General features: G+C 41.6%; 2 protein-coding genes across 4 annotated transcripts in view; one reads left to right on the plus strand and one right to left on the minus strand.

Annotated features, from left to right (window-relative positions):
- The first annotated feature begins 7,370 nt into the window (after positions 1–7,370).
- On the plus strand, positions 7,371–15,800 carry OXA1L (OXA1L mitochondrial inner membrane protein). Its single transcript, XM_046008308.1, has 10 exons — positions 7,371–7,464; positions 7,910–8,071; positions 8,751–8,955; positions 13,894–14,037; positions 14,290–14,375; positions 14,546–14,710; positions 14,842–14,946; positions 15,059–15,221; positions 15,310–15,390; positions 15,473–15,800. The coding sequence occupies exons 1-10, from the start codon at positions 7,402–7,404 to the stop codon at positions 15,592–15,594; spliced, it is 1,296 nt and encodes a 431-aa protein (XP_045864264.1). The 5' UTR covers positions 7,371–7,401; the 3' UTR covers positions 15,595–15,800.
- A 401-nt stretch (positions 15,801–16,201) lies between these two features.
- SLC7A7 (solute carrier family 7 member 7) overlaps positions 16,202–18,398 on the minus strand; it is a 32,596-nt gene continuing 30,399 nt past the window's right edge. For all 3 annotated transcript variants that reach the window (XM_046008305.1, XM_046008306.1, XM_046008307.1), the window contains exons 8-10: positions 17,260–17,409; positions 16,926–17,109; positions 16,202–16,715 (exon numbers count right to left, since the gene is read on the minus strand). In XM_046008305.1, the coding sequence (XP_045864261.1) occupies positions 16,609–16,715; positions 16,926–17,109; positions 17,260–17,409 (441 nt within the window). In that variant the 3' untranslated portion in view covers positions 16,202–16,608. The remainder of the gene's footprint in view (positions 16,716–16,925; positions 17,110–17,259; positions 17,410–18,398) is intronic.

An 18,398-nucleotide genomic window follows, 5' to 3' on the forward strand; every position in this document is an offset into this window, starting at 1 on the left:
TCTGCTCAACATCCCCTGTATTCAAGTCCCACAGCCAGTGTTTGATCCAACTTGAGGTACGGTGATTTTCCTTTGAAATGTCTCTATATCTGTCTCTTTCCATTATACTGGCCTAGCTTAATTCAGGCCTTCCTTGCTGCAGATAAAACTTTTGCGATAATCTCCTCCTAACTGGTCTTGAACAGCCAATTTCTTTCCGGTACTATCTATGTCTCTTCCAGGGGCCAGCAAACATTGACCAATGGGCCATATCTATTTTTGTACATAAAGCTTTACTGGAACATTGCCATGCTCATTTGTTTACTGCTTTCACACAGCAATGACAAAGTTTAGTACTTGTGACAGAGACCATATGGCTCACAAAGACTAAAACATTTACTCTCCAGCCCTTTATACGTTAAGTTTGCTGACCCTTAAAATGGACTAGTCTGCTCCATTCTGTTACTAATCTTCCTAAACTACTCTTCCTTGTGTCATTTTCCTGCCTTCAAATTATTCTTCATCTCCATTCAATAAAACCCAAAGCCCACAGCTTAGCAAGATTCAACACACTCCCGAAACTGGTGCCAGATTTAATGTTTAAATCAATGATTTAGTGAGATAGTGAATATAATGTAGCAAAACACCCAGCACATAATAATTAAAATATCATTGTTTTATTTAATCTACTCTTCCAGTTATCTACAATATCCCCTCTACTCATATTCACCCCATTTTTCCTTTGTTTCTCTTCTAAGTTAATTTATTTTAGTAATGTCTACAGCCAACATGAGGCTCAAACTCACAACTCTGAGATCAAGTCTCGTGCTCTTCCAACTGAGCCAGCCAAGCATCCCCCATTTTTTGTTTCTGAGCTCACCAATAATATAGTAATTATTTTTTAAATAATGTTGTAAGCTGAATTGTGTCTCCCCAAAATTTGTATGTTGAAATTCTAACAACCCCAGTACCTCAGACTGTAACTACATTCGAAGATAAGATCTTTAAAGAGGTGATTAAGTTAAAATAAGGTATTTTGGGTGGGCCCTAATTTCATATGACCAGTGTCCTTATAAAAATTATAAGGTTGAAAGGAAAAAATTATAGGGGTGCCTGGGTGGCTCAGTGGGTTAAAGCCTCTGCCTTCAGCTTGGGTCGTGATCCGGGGTCCTGGGATCGAGCCCCACATCGGGCTCTCTGCTCGGCAGGGAGCCTGCTTCCTCCTCTCTCTCTGCCTGCCTCTCTGCCTACTTGTGATCTCTGTCTGTCAAATAAATAAATAAAATATTTTAAAAAAGAAAAAACATTATAAGGTTGGGGTGCCTGGGTGGCTCAGTCAGTTGAGCGTCCAACTCTTGGTTTCAGCTCAGGTCATGATCTCATGGGTCATGGGATCGAGCCCCATTGTGGTCAGGCTCCACGCTCACTCAGGAATCAGCCTGAAGATTCTCTCCCTCTGCTCCTTCCCCCTTCACATGTGTACAAGCTCCATCCCTCTTTTTTTTCTCTAAAATAAATAAATCTGGGGCACCTGGGTGGCTCAGTTGGTTAAGCGTCTGCCTTGGGCTCAGGTGGTGATCCCGGGGTCCTGGGATCGAGTCCTGCATGGCTGCCTCTTCCACTCCCTCTGCCACTCCCCCAGTTTGTGCTCTCTCTAAAAGTAAAATCTTTTAAAATAAAATAAATAAATCTTTTAAAATGGAAAAAAAAGAATTACAAGGTTAAACTCAATTGCAGACCAGTGTTGATAGTGTCCTCCACACACCATACTCATTGCTTTGTGCTATTGTCTGGTTCCCTCTTCCTCCAAGCGCCAACCAAAATCTCATCCACTGTCCTCATTCATGACTATTGTGGTCCTGTTAATTTTGCACTCCCAGTTAGTCTGTATTTTGTTACCAAAAACTTCACTGTAAATTTGTTTTTAAAGTATTTTGATCATGTCATGCATCTGTATTTTCTCCATATCTAGACTATGAATTTCTCTGAGGTTTTTTTCTGTATCTTAGAGTGTTTAATGCTGAAAAATGAACAAAAGAAAAATTATGGAAGACCAATATTTATGTATAAATATGTATCTTTTTTAAAGGAAGACTAAATAGGACTGCTGATATGATACTCTACCCAAAGTGGTTTTTCACTCTAATTACAGAGGGGTTGGTTTTATTGCCTCGAATGGTGCCAGGTACATTAAAGGCACTCAACACACACTTTGTTGAATGAATGAATGCCCTTTTATGTGGTACTGTAAATTGCTCTACAGTAATTTTCCTGTAGAAAATTAGATGAGATGTAGAAACGTAATAATTCCTATGTTATTAATATTTAGTTATAGTCAGTGCCAATTTTTAAGTTAATGAATTCCTAGCGGTGACTCTTTTAAAAGATCTCCTGATTAAGCCTAAGGAACACTCTGCATAGGGAAAAATCATCTGCGCATAATTAAAAGTTACAGATAATTACATATAGGTGTTTGATATAAAGACATGATATAACAAACAGTGAAGTGCAGACTCGAAGTCTCTCCAAACAGTGTATTTTTGCAAAAGGCAATACTGCTTTGCTTTATTGTCCATTCTGCCTGGAATGCCATATCATTATCTTTATTTCTCTTTCTCTATTTCTTTTTTCTTTTTTTAAGATTTTATTTATTTATTTGACAGAAATCACACGTAGGCAGAAAGGCAGGCAGAGAGAGTGGGGGAAGCAGGCTCCCTGCTAAGCGGGGAGCCTGATGCAGGGTTTGATCCCAGGATCTGAGACCATGACCTGAGCTGAAGGCAGAGGCTTAAACCACGGAGCCACCCGGGAGCCCCTTTCTCTGTTTTTATTAACTAATCTAAGGCCAAGATTAAAAATGGTTTCCTTGGGGCACCTGGGTGCCTCAGTTGTTAAGCATCTGCCTTTGGCTCGGGTCATGACCTCAGGGTCCTGGAATCGAGCCCTGCTTCGGACTCCTTGCTCAGCGAGAAGCCTGCTTTTCCCTCTCCCGCTTCCCCTTCTTGTGTTGTCTCTTTCTCTGTCAAATAAATAAAATCTTTTTTTAATATTTTATATTTTAATTTATTATAATTTAATTTTTAATATTTGACAGTGAGAGACACAGAGAGAGAAGGAACGCAAGCATAGGGAATGGGAGAAGGAGAAGCAGGCTTCCCGCCTAGCTGGGAGCCTGATGCAGTGTTCCATCCCAGAACTCTGGGATCATGACCCAAGCTAAAGGCAGACGCTTAACAACTGAGCCACCCAGGTGACCCTAAATAAATAAAATCTTAAAAAAAAAAAAAAAAAAAGGTTTCCTCCATGAAACCATCCCTGGTGTTCTCAGAATTGTTAAAGCACGTTATGTGTATCTCACAAAGGCACCAAATATCTCAAAGACACCAAAGACTGAATATCCATGCTGGGTGAAAAAGTAAAATAATTACCAGAAAATTATTTTTTTTAAGATTTTATTTATTTGACAGAGAGAGAGATCATAAGCAGGGAGAGCAGCAGGCAGAGAGAGAGAGGGAAGCAGGCTCCCTCATGACCCAAGCGGAAGGCAGAGGTCCAACCCATTAAGCCACCCAGGCACCCCCAGAAAATTAATTTTTAAAAATTTCTATGTGAAATTTGGATAACTGAGGCAAATACACTATTTTGACAGAGCAATGACTTCTATAAACTTTTTTTACTTATGAACGAAATGTATTGATGTATAATATAGCACATAAAATGTGCCCATTTAAGTGAATTGTTTGCTGAGTTTTTGATAAATGTTATTCACCTATATAACCACCAACACAATCAAAATGTGCAATATTTCTATCATCACAAAATGTTCCCTCTGACCTCTCAGCTCTACCCTCATCCACACACCCACAGCTCCAGGCAATCACTGATCTGCTTTCTGTCACATTTGATTCATTTCTGTCACATTTTTCAGCTCTAGAACTTCAGATAATGAAACTGAATTAATGGATTCTCTTGTCCCTGGCTTCTTTTGGTCAGCATATTGTTTCACCCATGTCGTGTGTATCAGTAGTCCATTCCTATTTATTGCTAGTGCATTCCATCCCACTGGGATTTATCTAATCACATACAGATGAATATTTGTTTCCGGTTTGGTGTTACTATGAATAAAACTGTTGTGAATACTCCTGTACAAGTCTTCTTGTGAACAAATATTTTCGTTTCTCTTGAAAAATAGCTAGAAGTGGCATTGCTTGGTCATTTAGTAAGTGTACATTTAATTTTATAGGAATCTGCCAAGTGATTGTACAATTTTGCATTCCTACCAGCAATTTATGAAAGTTCTACTTGCTTCACATATCCACCCCAATACCTGGTATTATCCATCAATTAATTTCAGCAATTCTAGTAGTACGTAAAAGTAAATCGGTGTGGTTTTATTTTGCATTTCCTTGAAGACTAATGATTTTGAGTGTCTCTTCATCTTGATTTTGGCTATTCTTTTCTTTTCTTTCCTTTTAGGCTCCATGTCCAATGTGGAGCCCAACTCAGGGCTTGAGCTCACAATCCTGAGATCAAGACCTGAGCTGAGATCAAGAATTGGATGCTCACCCAACTGAGCCACCCAGGCACCCTGATTTCTAGCTATTCTTTCTACTATCTTCTTTCATGAAATGCCTGTTCAAAACATTTGCCAATTTTCATGGGCTACGTTGTTTTTAATCATTAAATTATAAAAAGAGTCATTTATATATCCTAAATACAAATCTTTTGTTGGATGTATGTATTGTGATTATTTTTCCAGTCTATGCTTCGCTTTTAATTTTTTTAATGCCTTTCAAAGGGCCAGCATTTTAAATTTTGATGAAGTCCTATTTATCAAATTTCTCTTTTATGACTTGTGTTTTTGTATCCTGTCTAGGAAATCTTTGCCTACTCCAAGGTATTTTGTGCTTTCTTCTAGAAAATTTATAGTTTTAGCTTTTAAGCCTAGGATTATGACCCATTTTAAGTTAATTTTTATGTATAGTACAAGCTAAGAGTTGAGGATTGAATTTTTCCTATAGGTATATCCAGTTATTCCAGCATCATTTGTTGAAGATTTCCTTTTTCCTTTGAATTGCTTTGGCAGTTTTATTGAAATAAGTTGATCATGTTTGTGTGGATTTTTTTCTGAACACTATTCTGTTCCTTTGATCTAAATGTCTGTTTTATGCCAGTACCACACTGCCTTCATTATTGTTGTTTTATAGTAAGTCCTGAAATCTAGTACTATAAGTCCTCCAACTTTGTTCTTCTATTTCAAAAAGTGTTTTATCTATTCTAGATCTTTTATATTTTTCATATAAATATTTCATATAAATTATTTGTCAGTTTCTACAAAAGTGCTGGGATTTTTATTGAGATTGCTATAAATCACTTTGAGAAGAATCAGCCTCTAAACAATATTGAGTCTTGGAAAATCCAACAACATGGTTTATCTCTCCACTTGATTAAACCTCTTAAATTTTCTCTCAGTAATGTTTTGTAGCTGTCACTATACAAGTCAGACACATATTTTGGGTTCCTTTGTTTGTTTGTTTACTCTCATTTTTGTTAAATGTACTCAAAAATGTTTCTTGGTTTAGATGCTCTTGTAAATGACATTTTTTCCCAATTGTTTACTGTTAGTGTATAGAAATTGATTTTTTGCATATTGACCTTGTATCTAGCAACCTTACCTAATTTACATGTTAGTTTTGGTAGAATTTTTTTAAAGATTTTTTTATTTATTTGAGAGTGAGCTCATGCACCTGGGCAAGCAGGAGGAGGTGCAGAGGGGGAGCAAAATGGAGAGAATCTCAGTCAGACTCCGAGCTGAGCCCAGAGCCTGACTTGGGTCTCAATCTCATGACCCTGAGATGAGGACCTGAGCCAAAATTAAGAGTCAGATGCTTAACTGACTGAGCCACCCAAACACCCCTAGAATTTTTTATATGTTCCTCAAAATCTCCCTTTTTTCCCAGCTTTATTGAGATATGATTGGCATATAATATTGTATAACTATACAATGTAATAACTTAATATACATTGCAAAACAATTACCACAATAAAGTTAGTTAGCATAGTCATCACCTTGCATAGTAACAATCTGTGTGTGTCAAGAATTTTTTCCAGATTTACTGAGGTAAAATGACACACAGTCAATTTTAAGTTAAGGTGTGCAGCATGACTTGACGTACATATATTACAAAATAATTACAATAGATTTAGTTAACATCCACCATCTCATATACAAAAAAAGAAAGAAAATGGTTTTTATCTTGTGATGAGAACTCCTAAGATTTACTCCTTTAACAACTTCCAAATATACCATACCAAATATGCCATATTACCTATTGTCATCATGTTGTGCATTATATCCCCAGTACTTATTTATACCTGGAAGTTTGGACCTTTGGGCCACCTTTATCCAATTCTGCATGTCCCCACCCCCTGCCTTTGATAACTACAAATCTGATCTCTTTTTTCTATGGGTTTTGTTTTTAAATCCACATAAAAGAGAGATCATACAGTATATGTCTTTCTCTGAGTGTCTTATTTCACTTAGCATAATGCTTTCAAGGTCCATCCATGCTGTCACAAATGGCAGGATTACCTTCTTTTTTGTGACTGAATTATTTGCCATTGTACATTTATACCACGATTTCTTTTTTCCATTCATCCTCCCACAGATACTTGGATTCTTTCCTCATCTTGGCCATTATACATAATGTTACTGTGAACATGAAGGTGCACATATCTCTTTGATGTAGTGTTTTTGTTTCCTTCAGCTATGTTCCCACACATGGAATTTCTGGATCATATAGTAGTTCTATTTTTAATTTTTTGAGAAACTTCTGTTTTCCATAGTGGCTGTACAAGGCCACTGTAAATACTGTGACAAATGGTTCATTTGGGGGCACCAAAGTAACAGTTCGGGGTTTTTTCCCCCCAAGAGTCCTGTAGTTGTATATTTGTCATCACTTGTAACTGTATTAATTTTTCAAAGTAAACTTTAAAATCTTATTTACAATAGTATCCAACATATATGATTGATAGGTGATAACCCCCACTATTACTAAATCTCGATTATATTTTTTGCCTATCTTTACCATTTCTGTCGGGTACATTTGAGATGTTAGGGTTGGGAGCTGACAGCCAAGAAATCCCTAGGATTTTGCAGTCACAACCTGACAGCCGTTCAGGTGGCCTTTAACTTCAATTTTCTCTCAATCTTCCCAACACACTGCGCGAGCTTGTTAATAGCGCCCTTAGCGTCTTCTTACCCACTTCAAATATGGCCGCTGAGTTCCAGTCTCAGTTACCACCTGATCATAGCAACAGCTCTGGCTTCATGCCCATTTTCAAAAGGGCCTCTCCCCGCGAGGCTGAAGTTCTGAGTGCGCAAGCGCAGGCGCAAGCGCACTCAGCCTTCTTCCCGGCAAAATGGCGGTAGGTTTGATGTATGGTCGCCGGGAGCTTCTGCGCCTCTTACGGCCACAGCGTCAGGTAAGGCTACCCCAGGACTGAGCGCCAGGACCCAGCTCTGTCCCCATGACCCCAGCCAGAGACAGCTCGTGCCCGGAACAGCCTGAGCAGACGCTGACCTCACTGGGACCTGCCTCTCTTGACCTCGGCTCGCATGAGTATGTGGGAGGGTTATGTCCCCGACCCTGCGGGCTCAGCGGCCTCATATTGTTGTCGCATATCTTCTGTGGGTCCCGATGTCACCCCTGCCACGGAAACGTCAGCCTCGACCTCTGTACTCCGGGGTGGGCCTGCGGTAACCGAGAGCCAGGCCGCACTAAGTGCATGCCTTCGGGCCAGCCATCTGCGCGCGGAGAGTAATAGTGACTTCACCTGTGGTAGAAGCCTGTGTGCTTCGTGGCGAATGAGCATGATGAGTGACATCTGCTCCTGATAAAGGTGCTCCATCCTTCTTTTACCCTCTCAGTTCCACAGCGTCGCAGGGCCCTCGCGTTGGCCGCGGAAACCGCTGAATGCGGGGCTCCTCTTTCCCACCGGCCGGTGCTGCGAGCGCCCGCACTATGTCGTCCTCTCTGGCTCTGGATCCCGGGGCCTCAGTACCTCCATGATCTTGTTCGCAGAAGCCCAGGTAAGAGGCGATTCGTCCCTGCGACGTTAGGAGTAGTGTTTGTTGGTGGGTTTTATTTTGTTTACAAGGAGGAGGGATGTGGCACATTCCATGCAGCTCCCAAAATGGTAGCATCTCTGCTTCGGATAGATTTTCGTATCGGTGGGGAAATAATTGAAAGTACAGCAGGAGAGATTGATGTCAATACAAGGCATTGTTTGCCATAATGGTGGCAAACCCCAATGGTGTATGAGATATGATTCCAGGTGTGCATGTGTGTTAGAAGTTATAAATTGCATATGAATGACTTCTTGGGTATTAATATTTCTGATGGTGAGACCAAGTGAATATTTTGGTCTTAAAACCTGAATTGTTTTAAATGAAAATTATGATAGTTTTAGTATCTGCAAAATTGTGTCAGTGAAACTCAAATGACTGTGAAGTTTGGAACACTGATAGAAGAAATAACTTCCTAATAGGAAAGAAAGTCAGGAAGTCTTACTTTAAGTAACTCGTCTTCCTGTCCAGAGGAAAAAATAAGATGTCTTTTTTAAGCCTTGAATTCTGTGTAGTCTACACTGTAGACTAACCCGGAGAACAAGAAGTAGAAAGTCAATAGAACAACCTGATACTAGTTATTAGGGGGCCTGTGATTTCTGTCCCCCCTACTGAGTATTACACATGACTTCCTTTTGCACAGGTTCAGGGCCCTCCTGCAACTCCCTCACCCACAGCAGTACCAGAGGTGGCTTCTGGAGAGACCACAGATGTAGTCCAAGCTGCTGCAGAACAGAGCTTCGCTGAACTGGGTCTGGGGTCATACACCCCAGTGGGACTGATTCAGAACTTACTGGAATTTATGCATGTTAACCTAGGCCTACCTTGGTGGGGGGCCATTGCTGCATGTAAGGGAAACACATCTTGGCCAAGGGTAGAAAAACTGGGAACTTAGGGGTAGAACTTTAAAGATAGCCTTTCTATAAGTGGATGGAGGGAATACAGCTAACCCTTGAATGACCTGGGGGTTAGGGGCACTAATCCCACCCAGCAATTGAAATCTCGTAACTTTTGACTCCTCAAAAACTTAATAGCCTACTGTTAGAAGCCTTACTGATAACATAAACAGTTTGTACATGTTTTGTATGTTACATGTATTCTACATTCTTAAAGTAAGGAAGAAAAAAATACATATACAGTACTGTTTAAAAACAACAACAACATATGCTTGGGCCCAGGGAGTTCAAACCCCTGTTGCTCAAGGGTCAACTGTAGTTGCAGTTTAGGGGTCAGAAAAGCAGATGATTCAGATAAGGAATAGAGGCTCTTGATCCTTAGATACACACTACTTCTCTTTCCTAAAGGACATTATAAAACCACTGGATCACCTGGGATTCAACAAGTGTAGATATTTAATGTGAGCATGGGGTTAGAGTAAGGAGACCTTGGTAACAGTGATGAAGCTGCCCTGGTTTAGGTGATAGGTCAGGCCTGGCGCTTAAACCTCTACCCATGCAGCACCCACCCCTACCGCCAGTTGGAAGGTGCCCACATTGTTTCTCTTGTAGGCTAAGACTATACTTTAAATTCTGTTCTTCCTACACCTTGCTCTGGTTGATCATCCTTTTCCCTAGGTCTTCAGCTTCTCTTTACTGCACTAGTCTGAAAATATAAACATGTTCAAGTATACCATGGATTTCTTGAGGAAAAGTCCCTTTTTTCATCCTTAGTTCTTTCTCTTTCATAGCTCTTATTTAAAAGACTGTTCTGCATGCAGTGGACTTCTTTCTTTCCACTCTTTGACATTCAAAGGGAGAGAATCTGACTTACTAATACCACCTCATTTTGTCAGTGACATCGTTACTGAACCCATTTTTCATACTTGATCTTTCTGTGTTAGACACTTTTTTCCAATTTATTTTATTGTAGTTTATATACAATATTACATTAGTTTCAGATGTACAACATAGTGATTCAAGATATATATTATGAAGTGATCACCATGTAACCATATAAAGTTGTTACAGTATACCAACTGTAATTCCCTATGCTGTACATTGCATCCCTGGATCATCTTTATTTGCAACTGAAAGTTTGTACTTTTTTTTTTTTTTTTTAAGTTTATTTAAGCAATCCCTGGGGCGCCTAGCTGGTGTCAGTTGATGGAGTGTGCAGATCTTTATCTCAGGGTCATGATATGATCCTGACCCACACATTGGGTGTGTAGGGCTCGAATTCACAGCCCTGGGATCAAGAGCCACATGTTCCACTGACTGAGCCAGCCTAGCACCCGTGGAAGTTTGTACTTTTTAATTTCTTCCCATTTTGCCCATCTTCTCTAGTCCCCTCCCCTCTGGCAACCAGATTGTTCTCTGTATCTATGAGTCTGTTTTGTTTTCTAGATTTCACACAAGTGAAATTATATGGTGTTTATCTTTCTGTCTTATTTCACATAGCCTAATACCTATAGGTCCATCTGTGTCACTGATGGTAAGAGCTCACTTTTTTTTTTTTTTTTTAAGATTTCATTTATTTATTTGACGGGCAGAGAGGCAGGCAGAGAGAGAGAGAGGAGGAAGGAGGCTCCCTGCGGAGCAGACAGCCCAATGTGGGGTTTGATCCCAGGGTCCTGGGATCATGACCTGAGCCAAAGGCAGAGGCTTTAACTCACTGAGCCACCCAGGTGCCTCTCACTTTTTTTTTTTTTTAATCGCTGCATAATACTCTGTTGTGTGTTTATATGCCACACCTTCTTTATTCATTCATCTATCTACAGATATTTAAGTTACCTCCATATCTTCCCGATTGTAAATAATGCTACAGTGAACTTACAGGTGCAAATATATTTTTGTTTTGGGGCTCGGGGGGGTGGGAGTTAAAGATTTATTTAAGAGAAAGAGCAAGTGCGTCTTTCCAGACTCCCCACTGAGTGTGGAGTTGGACATAGGGCTGTACAATTTTGCATTCTCCCCAGCGGTGCAGCAGGTGCACCTTTTTTTTTTTTCCCCTCCCAGAGATTTCATTCATTTGACAGAGAGAGACAACACAAGCAGGGAGAGTGGGAGAGAGAGAAGTAGGCCTCCTGCCAACCAGGGACTCTGACTCAGGGCTCAATACCAGGACCCTGAGATCATGACCTGAGCCAAAAGCAGGTGTTTAACTGACTGAGCCACCCAGGTGCCCCTTAAATATGAGTTTTTCATATATGACCTTTCTTATAGTGAGGTATGTTCTCTCTCAACCCAATTTATTGAGAGATTTTATCTTGAATGGATGTGGAGTTCTGTCAAATGCTTTTTCAGCATCTGTAGAGATGATCATACAATTTTTCTTTCATTTTGTTAATGTGGTAAATTACACTGAATTTGGAATATTAAACCATCCTTAAATTCCCCGAATAAATCTCACTTGATCAGGGTGAATCATTCTTTAAATGTATTGTTAAATGTGTTATCAAATGTATTAAATCATCCTTTAGATATATTGTTATAAATTAGAGTGTTTGGGTAAAAAAAATTTTTTTTTATTTATTTGATAGAGACAGCGAGAGAGGGAACACAAGCAGGGGGAGTGGGAAAGGGAGAGAAGCAGGCTTCCTGTCAAGCAGGGAACCCAGTGCAGGCTTGATCCCAGGACTCTGGTATCATGACCTGAGCTTCAAGCAGACGCCTAACAACTGAGCCACCCAGGCACCCCAGTTTGGTAATATTTTCTTGAGGTTTTTTGTATCATTTATATTCAGCACAGATTTTGGCCCGTATAGTTTTCTCTTTTTTTAATGTCTTTGTCTGCTTTTGGTATCTGGGTGATGCTGGCCTTGTAGAATGAGTTTGAAAGCTTTTCTTCCTCTTCTATCTTCTGGAATAGTTTAAGGATAGGTATTAACTCCTCTATGTTTGGTAGAATTCACCTGTGAAGTTAGCTGGTCTTTGGAGTGTTTTTTGTTGGGATTTTGATTGCCCATTCAGTTTCATTACTAGTAATTGGTCTGTTCAGATTTTCTATTTCTTCCAGATTCAGTTTTGGAAGATTGTATGTTTCTGGGAGTTTATACATTTCTTTTAGGTTATCCCATTTGTTGGCATATAATTGTTTATAGTACTGTCTTGCAATCCTTTGTGTTTGTGTTTCCTAGGTGGTGTTGGTTGTTAAATTCTTTCACTTCTGATTTTATTTGGGCCCTCTTTTTCTTAATGAGTCTGGCTAAAGCCTTACCAATTTTGTTTATCTTTTTTAAAGAACCATCTCTAGTTTTGTTGATCTTCTCCATTGCTTTTTTAGTCTGTTTCATTTGTTTCTGCTTTAATATTCATTATTTCCTTCCTTCTACTAACTTTGGGCTTTGTTCTTTTTCTGGTTCATTTAGCAGTAAGATTAGATTGTTTGAGATTTTTCTTTCGTAAGATAGGCCTATACCACCACCATAAGCTGCCTCACTGGTTTTGGTTTTTTGTTTTTTTAAGATTTTATTTATTTATTTGATAGGCAGAGATCACAAGTAGTCAGAGAGGCAGGCAGAGAGAGAGGAGGAAGCAGGCTCCCCGCCAAGCAGAGAGCCTGATTCGGGGCTCGATCCCAGGACCCTGAGACCATGACCTGAGCCAAAGGCAGAGGCTTTAACCCACTGAGCTTCCCAGGCGCCCTGCCTCGCTGGTTTTCAAAGCCAGGTGTTGTAGGGCTGGGAACCCAATATGGGACTTGGACCTCGTTTCACAGTGTATATCTCTCTGGTTGTGAAATCCCTGCCACTGTGGGTCCTGACTAGACCCTGTCTGTGTCTCCTACCCAACTCAAAATGACTTTCTCTTTATATCCTTAGGTATGTAAGATCTGTTCTGCTAAAGTTCTTTATACAGAGGTAATTCTATATGGAGTTGTAGATTTTGGTATATCCTTGAGAGGATGTAAGCCTAGGATCTTTCCTCCTCCATTTTGATGTCCTTGGGCCTAAGGTCTGAATTAGACACATTAGGCCTTGAAATCTTTCCCTTAGCTTTTGTGATCATCTTTCCTGATTTTCTTCTGGTCTTTCTAACCACATCTTTCCACTGCCATTGGCCAGTTCTCAGTCTACTCTTTCAGGGCTAGTATTTTCCGTTTCATCCTTAGCTTCCCTTCTCTTCCCACCCCATATCAACCATGGTAAGGTTGATAAAGCCTAATCCCGTATTCCCCACTGCACCACCACCCTCTCTTCTCAGCCCAGACCATCTTCCTTGTCTACAGATAAACTAAATATTTTTTGAATGATCAGGAAATAGGAAGTATAAGAAACAGGGAGGAACTAAAGCAGTAAGCCACCAGATTACTTCCTACCCTAGGGATTCCTAGGATAGTGGCTCTCACTCTTCATTCCTAGGAGCCCCCGATATCTATAATGGTGCCTTTGAGAAAAGCAAAGGCTAGAGCTTGAATAGTTCTGTAGCCAGACTACTCTCTCTCTCAGAGCAGTTCTTATATATCTCTTATATTTTATCTCTTATGTATATTGGGGCTATACTTAAAGAGTTGGGGGTAGGGAGATTCCATTGATAATAGAAAACTTCAGACATCACTATCTAGAAAATTATCTGGTCTCACCTCCTTTTGTTCAAGGAAATAAACAGTATCCCTGGCCATTTCCTTACAGAAGTTAATGCTAGATTTTTGTGAGGTCAAAGCAGAGGACTAAGCCTTGCAAGAACCAAGTCATCCCTGCCCTTTGTTAATGTGTTCCTTCAGCAGGTGTCACAGTATTGAAAAAAACTAGAATAAAAAAGACCCTTTTAGTGAGGACCTAAAAACTTTCAACCTTCCAACTGCAGGACTGCTTTGATTTCACTACAGTCCTAGTCTGTGTTTTCCAGGTACCGTCCTTGCCCGCTGCCTGGTGTTTCCTCTCATCGTGAAGGGCCAGCGAGAAGCAGCCAAGATCCATAACCACATGCCAGAGATCCAAAAGTTTTCCACTCGAATCAGAGAAGCCAAGTTGGCAGGAGACCATGCTGAGTGTGAGTCAACTGCAGAATGTGCACAGGAGAGGACCACATCTACACTCTCCTGACACACTGCTGAGGGAAGGGAATGGCATATATCAGGAGTTGCTAGAAGTGGGCAAGTTCTAAAGATCTACCTGCTTCTTGGGCCTAATGTTTCCAGTGATTGGCCAGGGTTAGGTAGAAGCTTTATGGGCCAGGTGGTAAGAATGGTCACCTCCATCAGTGTAATTATTAACCCAACCATTAACTTCCCCTCCTTTACAGTTTACAAGGCCTCCTCGGAAATGACATTTTACCAGAAAAAGCATGATGTTAAATTCTTTAGACCTCTTATTCTACCTCTGACTCAGGTAAGCAAAAACATTTTCCTTATTTTATCCTATACCAGTCAGATAAACTCCTATTTCCCATGTCTTAAACCCCCAAAAAAACAAGTGGTGGTGATAGGGTTTTCAGTAATAGAGAAATGAAAATGTCCCCTTTGCTAAAGGGTACTGATACTGTTTATCCTGTGTAATAGGCCCCGATCTTCATCTCCTTCTTCATTGCCTTGAGAGAAATGGCCAACCTTCCTGTGCCCAGCCTGCAGACAGGTGGCCTTCTGTGGTTCCAGGATCTCACACTGTCTGACCCCACCTACATATTACCACTGGTGGTCACTGCTACAATGTGGGGTGTCCTTGAGGTAAGCTCAGGTTGGCTAAGTGCCAGGCCTGCAAAGTGGAGAGTGAAGAAAATAGAGTCGATTGGTTGAAATCTGAGCCAGATTCTCTAGAAATGACATGCATTTGTTTTGGTTTTGGTTTTTTTTTTCAGTTAGGTGCAGAGACCGGTGTGCAAAGTTCTGATCTTCAGTTGATGAGAAATGTGTTCAGAGTGATGCCCCTAGCCGTCTTGCCCATAACTATCCATTTCCCCACGGTAGGTAATAGTTTAGGAACTGGCTCCAAGCCTTTCCATCTAGCCCAGCCATCTCCCATCAAGCTGACAGCAGAGGACAGTTCCTGAGTACTGTCTCTTTCTTCTCCTCCAGGCGGTGTTCATGTACTGGCTCTCCTCCAATATGTTTTCCCTGGTCCAGGTGGCTTGCCTCCGGATTCCAGCCGTACGGACTATACTTAAAATCCCCCAGCGTGTTGTGCATGACTCTAGTAAATTACCTCCACGGGAAGGTTTTATAAAAAGCTTCAAAAGAGGTAAGGGTCTGTCCTTAGTGAAACACAACTGGGGAGAGTCATCTAAAAATGGGCATAGGACCCAGTGTCTTCCTCCTCTTTACAACAGGGTGGAAGAATGCTGAACTGGCACATCAGCTCCAGGAGCGCGAACGACGCATGCAGAATCACTTGGAACTAGCCGCCAGGGGTAAATAACCCTTGCGGGCTCAATTCTCTGATTTGTTTCTTCCTTTCCTTCGTTCCTCAAAGTTTGTCTTCTCTTGCCCTAGGTCCCTTACGACAGACCTTTACCCACAACCCGCTGCTACAGCATGGAAAGAATCAGCCTCCCAGCACCCCTAACAGCAGCAGTGCCAAGCCAAAGCAGCCCTGGCGTGACACGCTGGGTTGACGTCCATTCCTGCTCAGACTGGTGGGAGCTCTCTCCTCAGACTCGGCGTCAGAACAGATTGGACCTGGAGTCCTTGCCCCAGACCTAGAAGCCCTGGGGCATAGAGCTCTTCCTTTTAAAAGTGGATTCCATTACAGACTCAAACCTAAGTGTAAAAGAGCCAAGTGATCTTGCCAGCCACAGAATCAGTAAACCTCTGTACTACATGCTGCTTCTGAATACTTATTAAACAGGGAAAGGGATGGTGTGCTCCAGACAACTGAAGACTACATCGACTGCTCCTGCCCGTGCTCTTAGGAAGTGCCTCAGCACTGTAACCTGGCATTACAAGCTTACACTCCCACCCCATACGTGAGGTTTTCCATCCACATTTATCTCAGGATGCTATAAATATTCCAGAAGTACATGTGCTCAGAATTCTTAGATATAATTAGGCTGTTAGTGAAAAATCTCATTTTGCTAGAGCAGCTTCAGTGTGTTCTCTTGTATAGAGTGGTTGCCTCAGCTGATTTGAGAGGAAAGAAATACTCAGATACTTTCAAGCACAAGACTTTTTATAGTGTTCTATTAGGTCTCTGGGACCGTTCTCAAATGAAACCACTCAAAGTTTAGAACATAACCCTTTTATTATCTAGCACCTGTGACAGTTTCATGTCTCTAAAGGAGGCAGGAATTTTGGAGCATTTTTGGCTCTTTTAAAGGAAAAGGAGTGGGTAGGCACACCCAGAGGTGAGTAAAAATCTTAACACAGGGGATCAAGCCCACACCTGACATGCTCCCCACCGCTGTCTGTTCCAGATTTTTTTTAAGGGACAATAAAGCAATGTGTAGCAAAACAAATAAATTACTTTTCATCTCTTAAAAGGCAGGTTCGAAAATTGAAGGCATCTGTCCAGAAACCTAGGCTGAGCAGCTTCAACCAAGTGTACTTTCCTTTTCACCTTCCTTGGCTCCAGCCAGTAAGGGATGAGAGGCCCCTGCTTTCCACATCTCAGGATTGATTCTAGACAGTATTTAGTTAGACTTGGGATCTCGTTGTTTGGGTATCTCTCCTCCATCTTCCAAATCCATCTCTGCAGCAACTGACATACACAGGACCTGGAGGTACCATGTAGCAGATGCTACAAAGAGAAATATGAGTCAGAACTAAAAAGAGGTCATCTGAGCTCAGTTCAAGGGGCACTGAACGGGGCTGACCTGAGGAATAATTTGGTTAAGCCTAACAACCAGAAGGCCTAATGGCAAAGCTGACTTGGGAGACGGGGGACCAGATGTGGAGGGGTGGAATAGGCCATACAATAGCTAATCATCTTGAAGATCCAAAGGCTTACCCACAATCCTTCGGAGGCAGTGAGGTCGTTTGTGTTCTGGCACTCTGATGATGAAGAAGTAGAAGGGCAAGCCCGAGAGGGCAATGCCAATGCCAATAAGGGAGTTGATGGTATCGCTATAAAGTGGCACGGCCACCAGGAAGATGGTGCAGAGGCAGAAGACAATGGGGAAGAAAAGGCTGAGCTGGAGGGTACAGAGAAAACAGGTAGAGGTTAGGCAGCTATAGTAACGGCTTCTTCTGTGAAGACGAGAGCACTGAGCCTTTCCAACCCCTTCACCTCCACACCCAACCACCACCAAGTCCCAGGCAAAGGTAGGATAGAGGTGGATTACCTTGAGGGGACGAGGCCGATCAGGCTCCTTCCAGCGCAGGTAAAGCTGACCCACAATGGAGAGCCCCACAAAGAACCAGTAGCTGAAGCTATAGTAGTTAATGAGCTGGAAGATGTCCTCCACACACAGGTAGATCAGTGCCATGACACCCTGCGGACACAAGCCCAGGTCAACTCCTCACAGCCTTGGTCACTGAAGCCACACTCACCCACATCTGTCCTCTTCTGTTCCCACAAACTTCAACACCCTAGTTACAGTATCTCCTTCCTTTTCTAGTAATCCAGTGGCCTCTCAATTGGTTTTTCAGGCCCATTCTTCAAAGCTTTGCCAAGTTAACCTCTAAAGCACAGATCAGTACAATCCTCACAAATCTTTTGCTGAAGAACCTCTCTCCATAATGACTCCAACCTACATTTTCAGCTTTTGTCTCCTACTACCCAACTCCATACTGCTTTGCCCTAGGACTCTGATACGGTCTTTGGGTTTCTTTAATAACCTTTTTTTAAAGTAATCTTTATGTCCAACATGAGGCTCCAACTCACGACCCTGAGACCAAGAGTTGGCATGCTCCACTGACTGAGCCAGTCAGGTGCCCCATCTACCTCCCCACATACTGTTTCATTAACCTAAAGCCCATCTCCACCTTTTGCAGCCTAACCTTAAAAATCCCTTCAAATGTACTTTGTCCAGGGGTGCCTGGGTGGCTCAGTCCTTAAGCATCTGCCTTTGGCTAAGGTCGTGATCCCAGTGTCCTGGGATCAAGCTCCATGTCAGGTACCCTGCTTGGAGGGAAGCCTGCTTCTCTCTCTCCCACTCTCCCTCTCACGGTGTCTCTGTCAAATAAGTAAATAAGATCTTTAACAAAAAAAAAAAAAAAAAAATTTCTCTCTCTCTCTCTCTCTCTCTCTCTCTATATATATATATATATATATATATAATCTAGAAGTACCTGGGTGGCTCAGTCACTTAAACATCTGACTCTTAGTTTTAGCTCAAGTTGTGATCTCAGGGTCTTGAGTTCAAGCCCATGTCCGGTGCTGCCCTCCCTATGGAGTCTGCTTAAAAGACCCTCTCTCTGTCCCTCACCGTGGCATGCACTCTCAAATCTTTAAAAAAAAACAAATGCACTTTGTCTAAGA

This window comes from Meles meles, chromosome 6, assembly GCF_922984935.1.
Source record: "Meles meles chromosome 6, mMelMel3.1 paternal haplotype, whole genome shotgun sequence".
In the NCBI taxonomy this organism is placed as follows: domain Eukaryota; kingdom Metazoa; phylum Chordata; class Mammalia; order Carnivora; family Mustelidae; genus Meles; species Meles meles.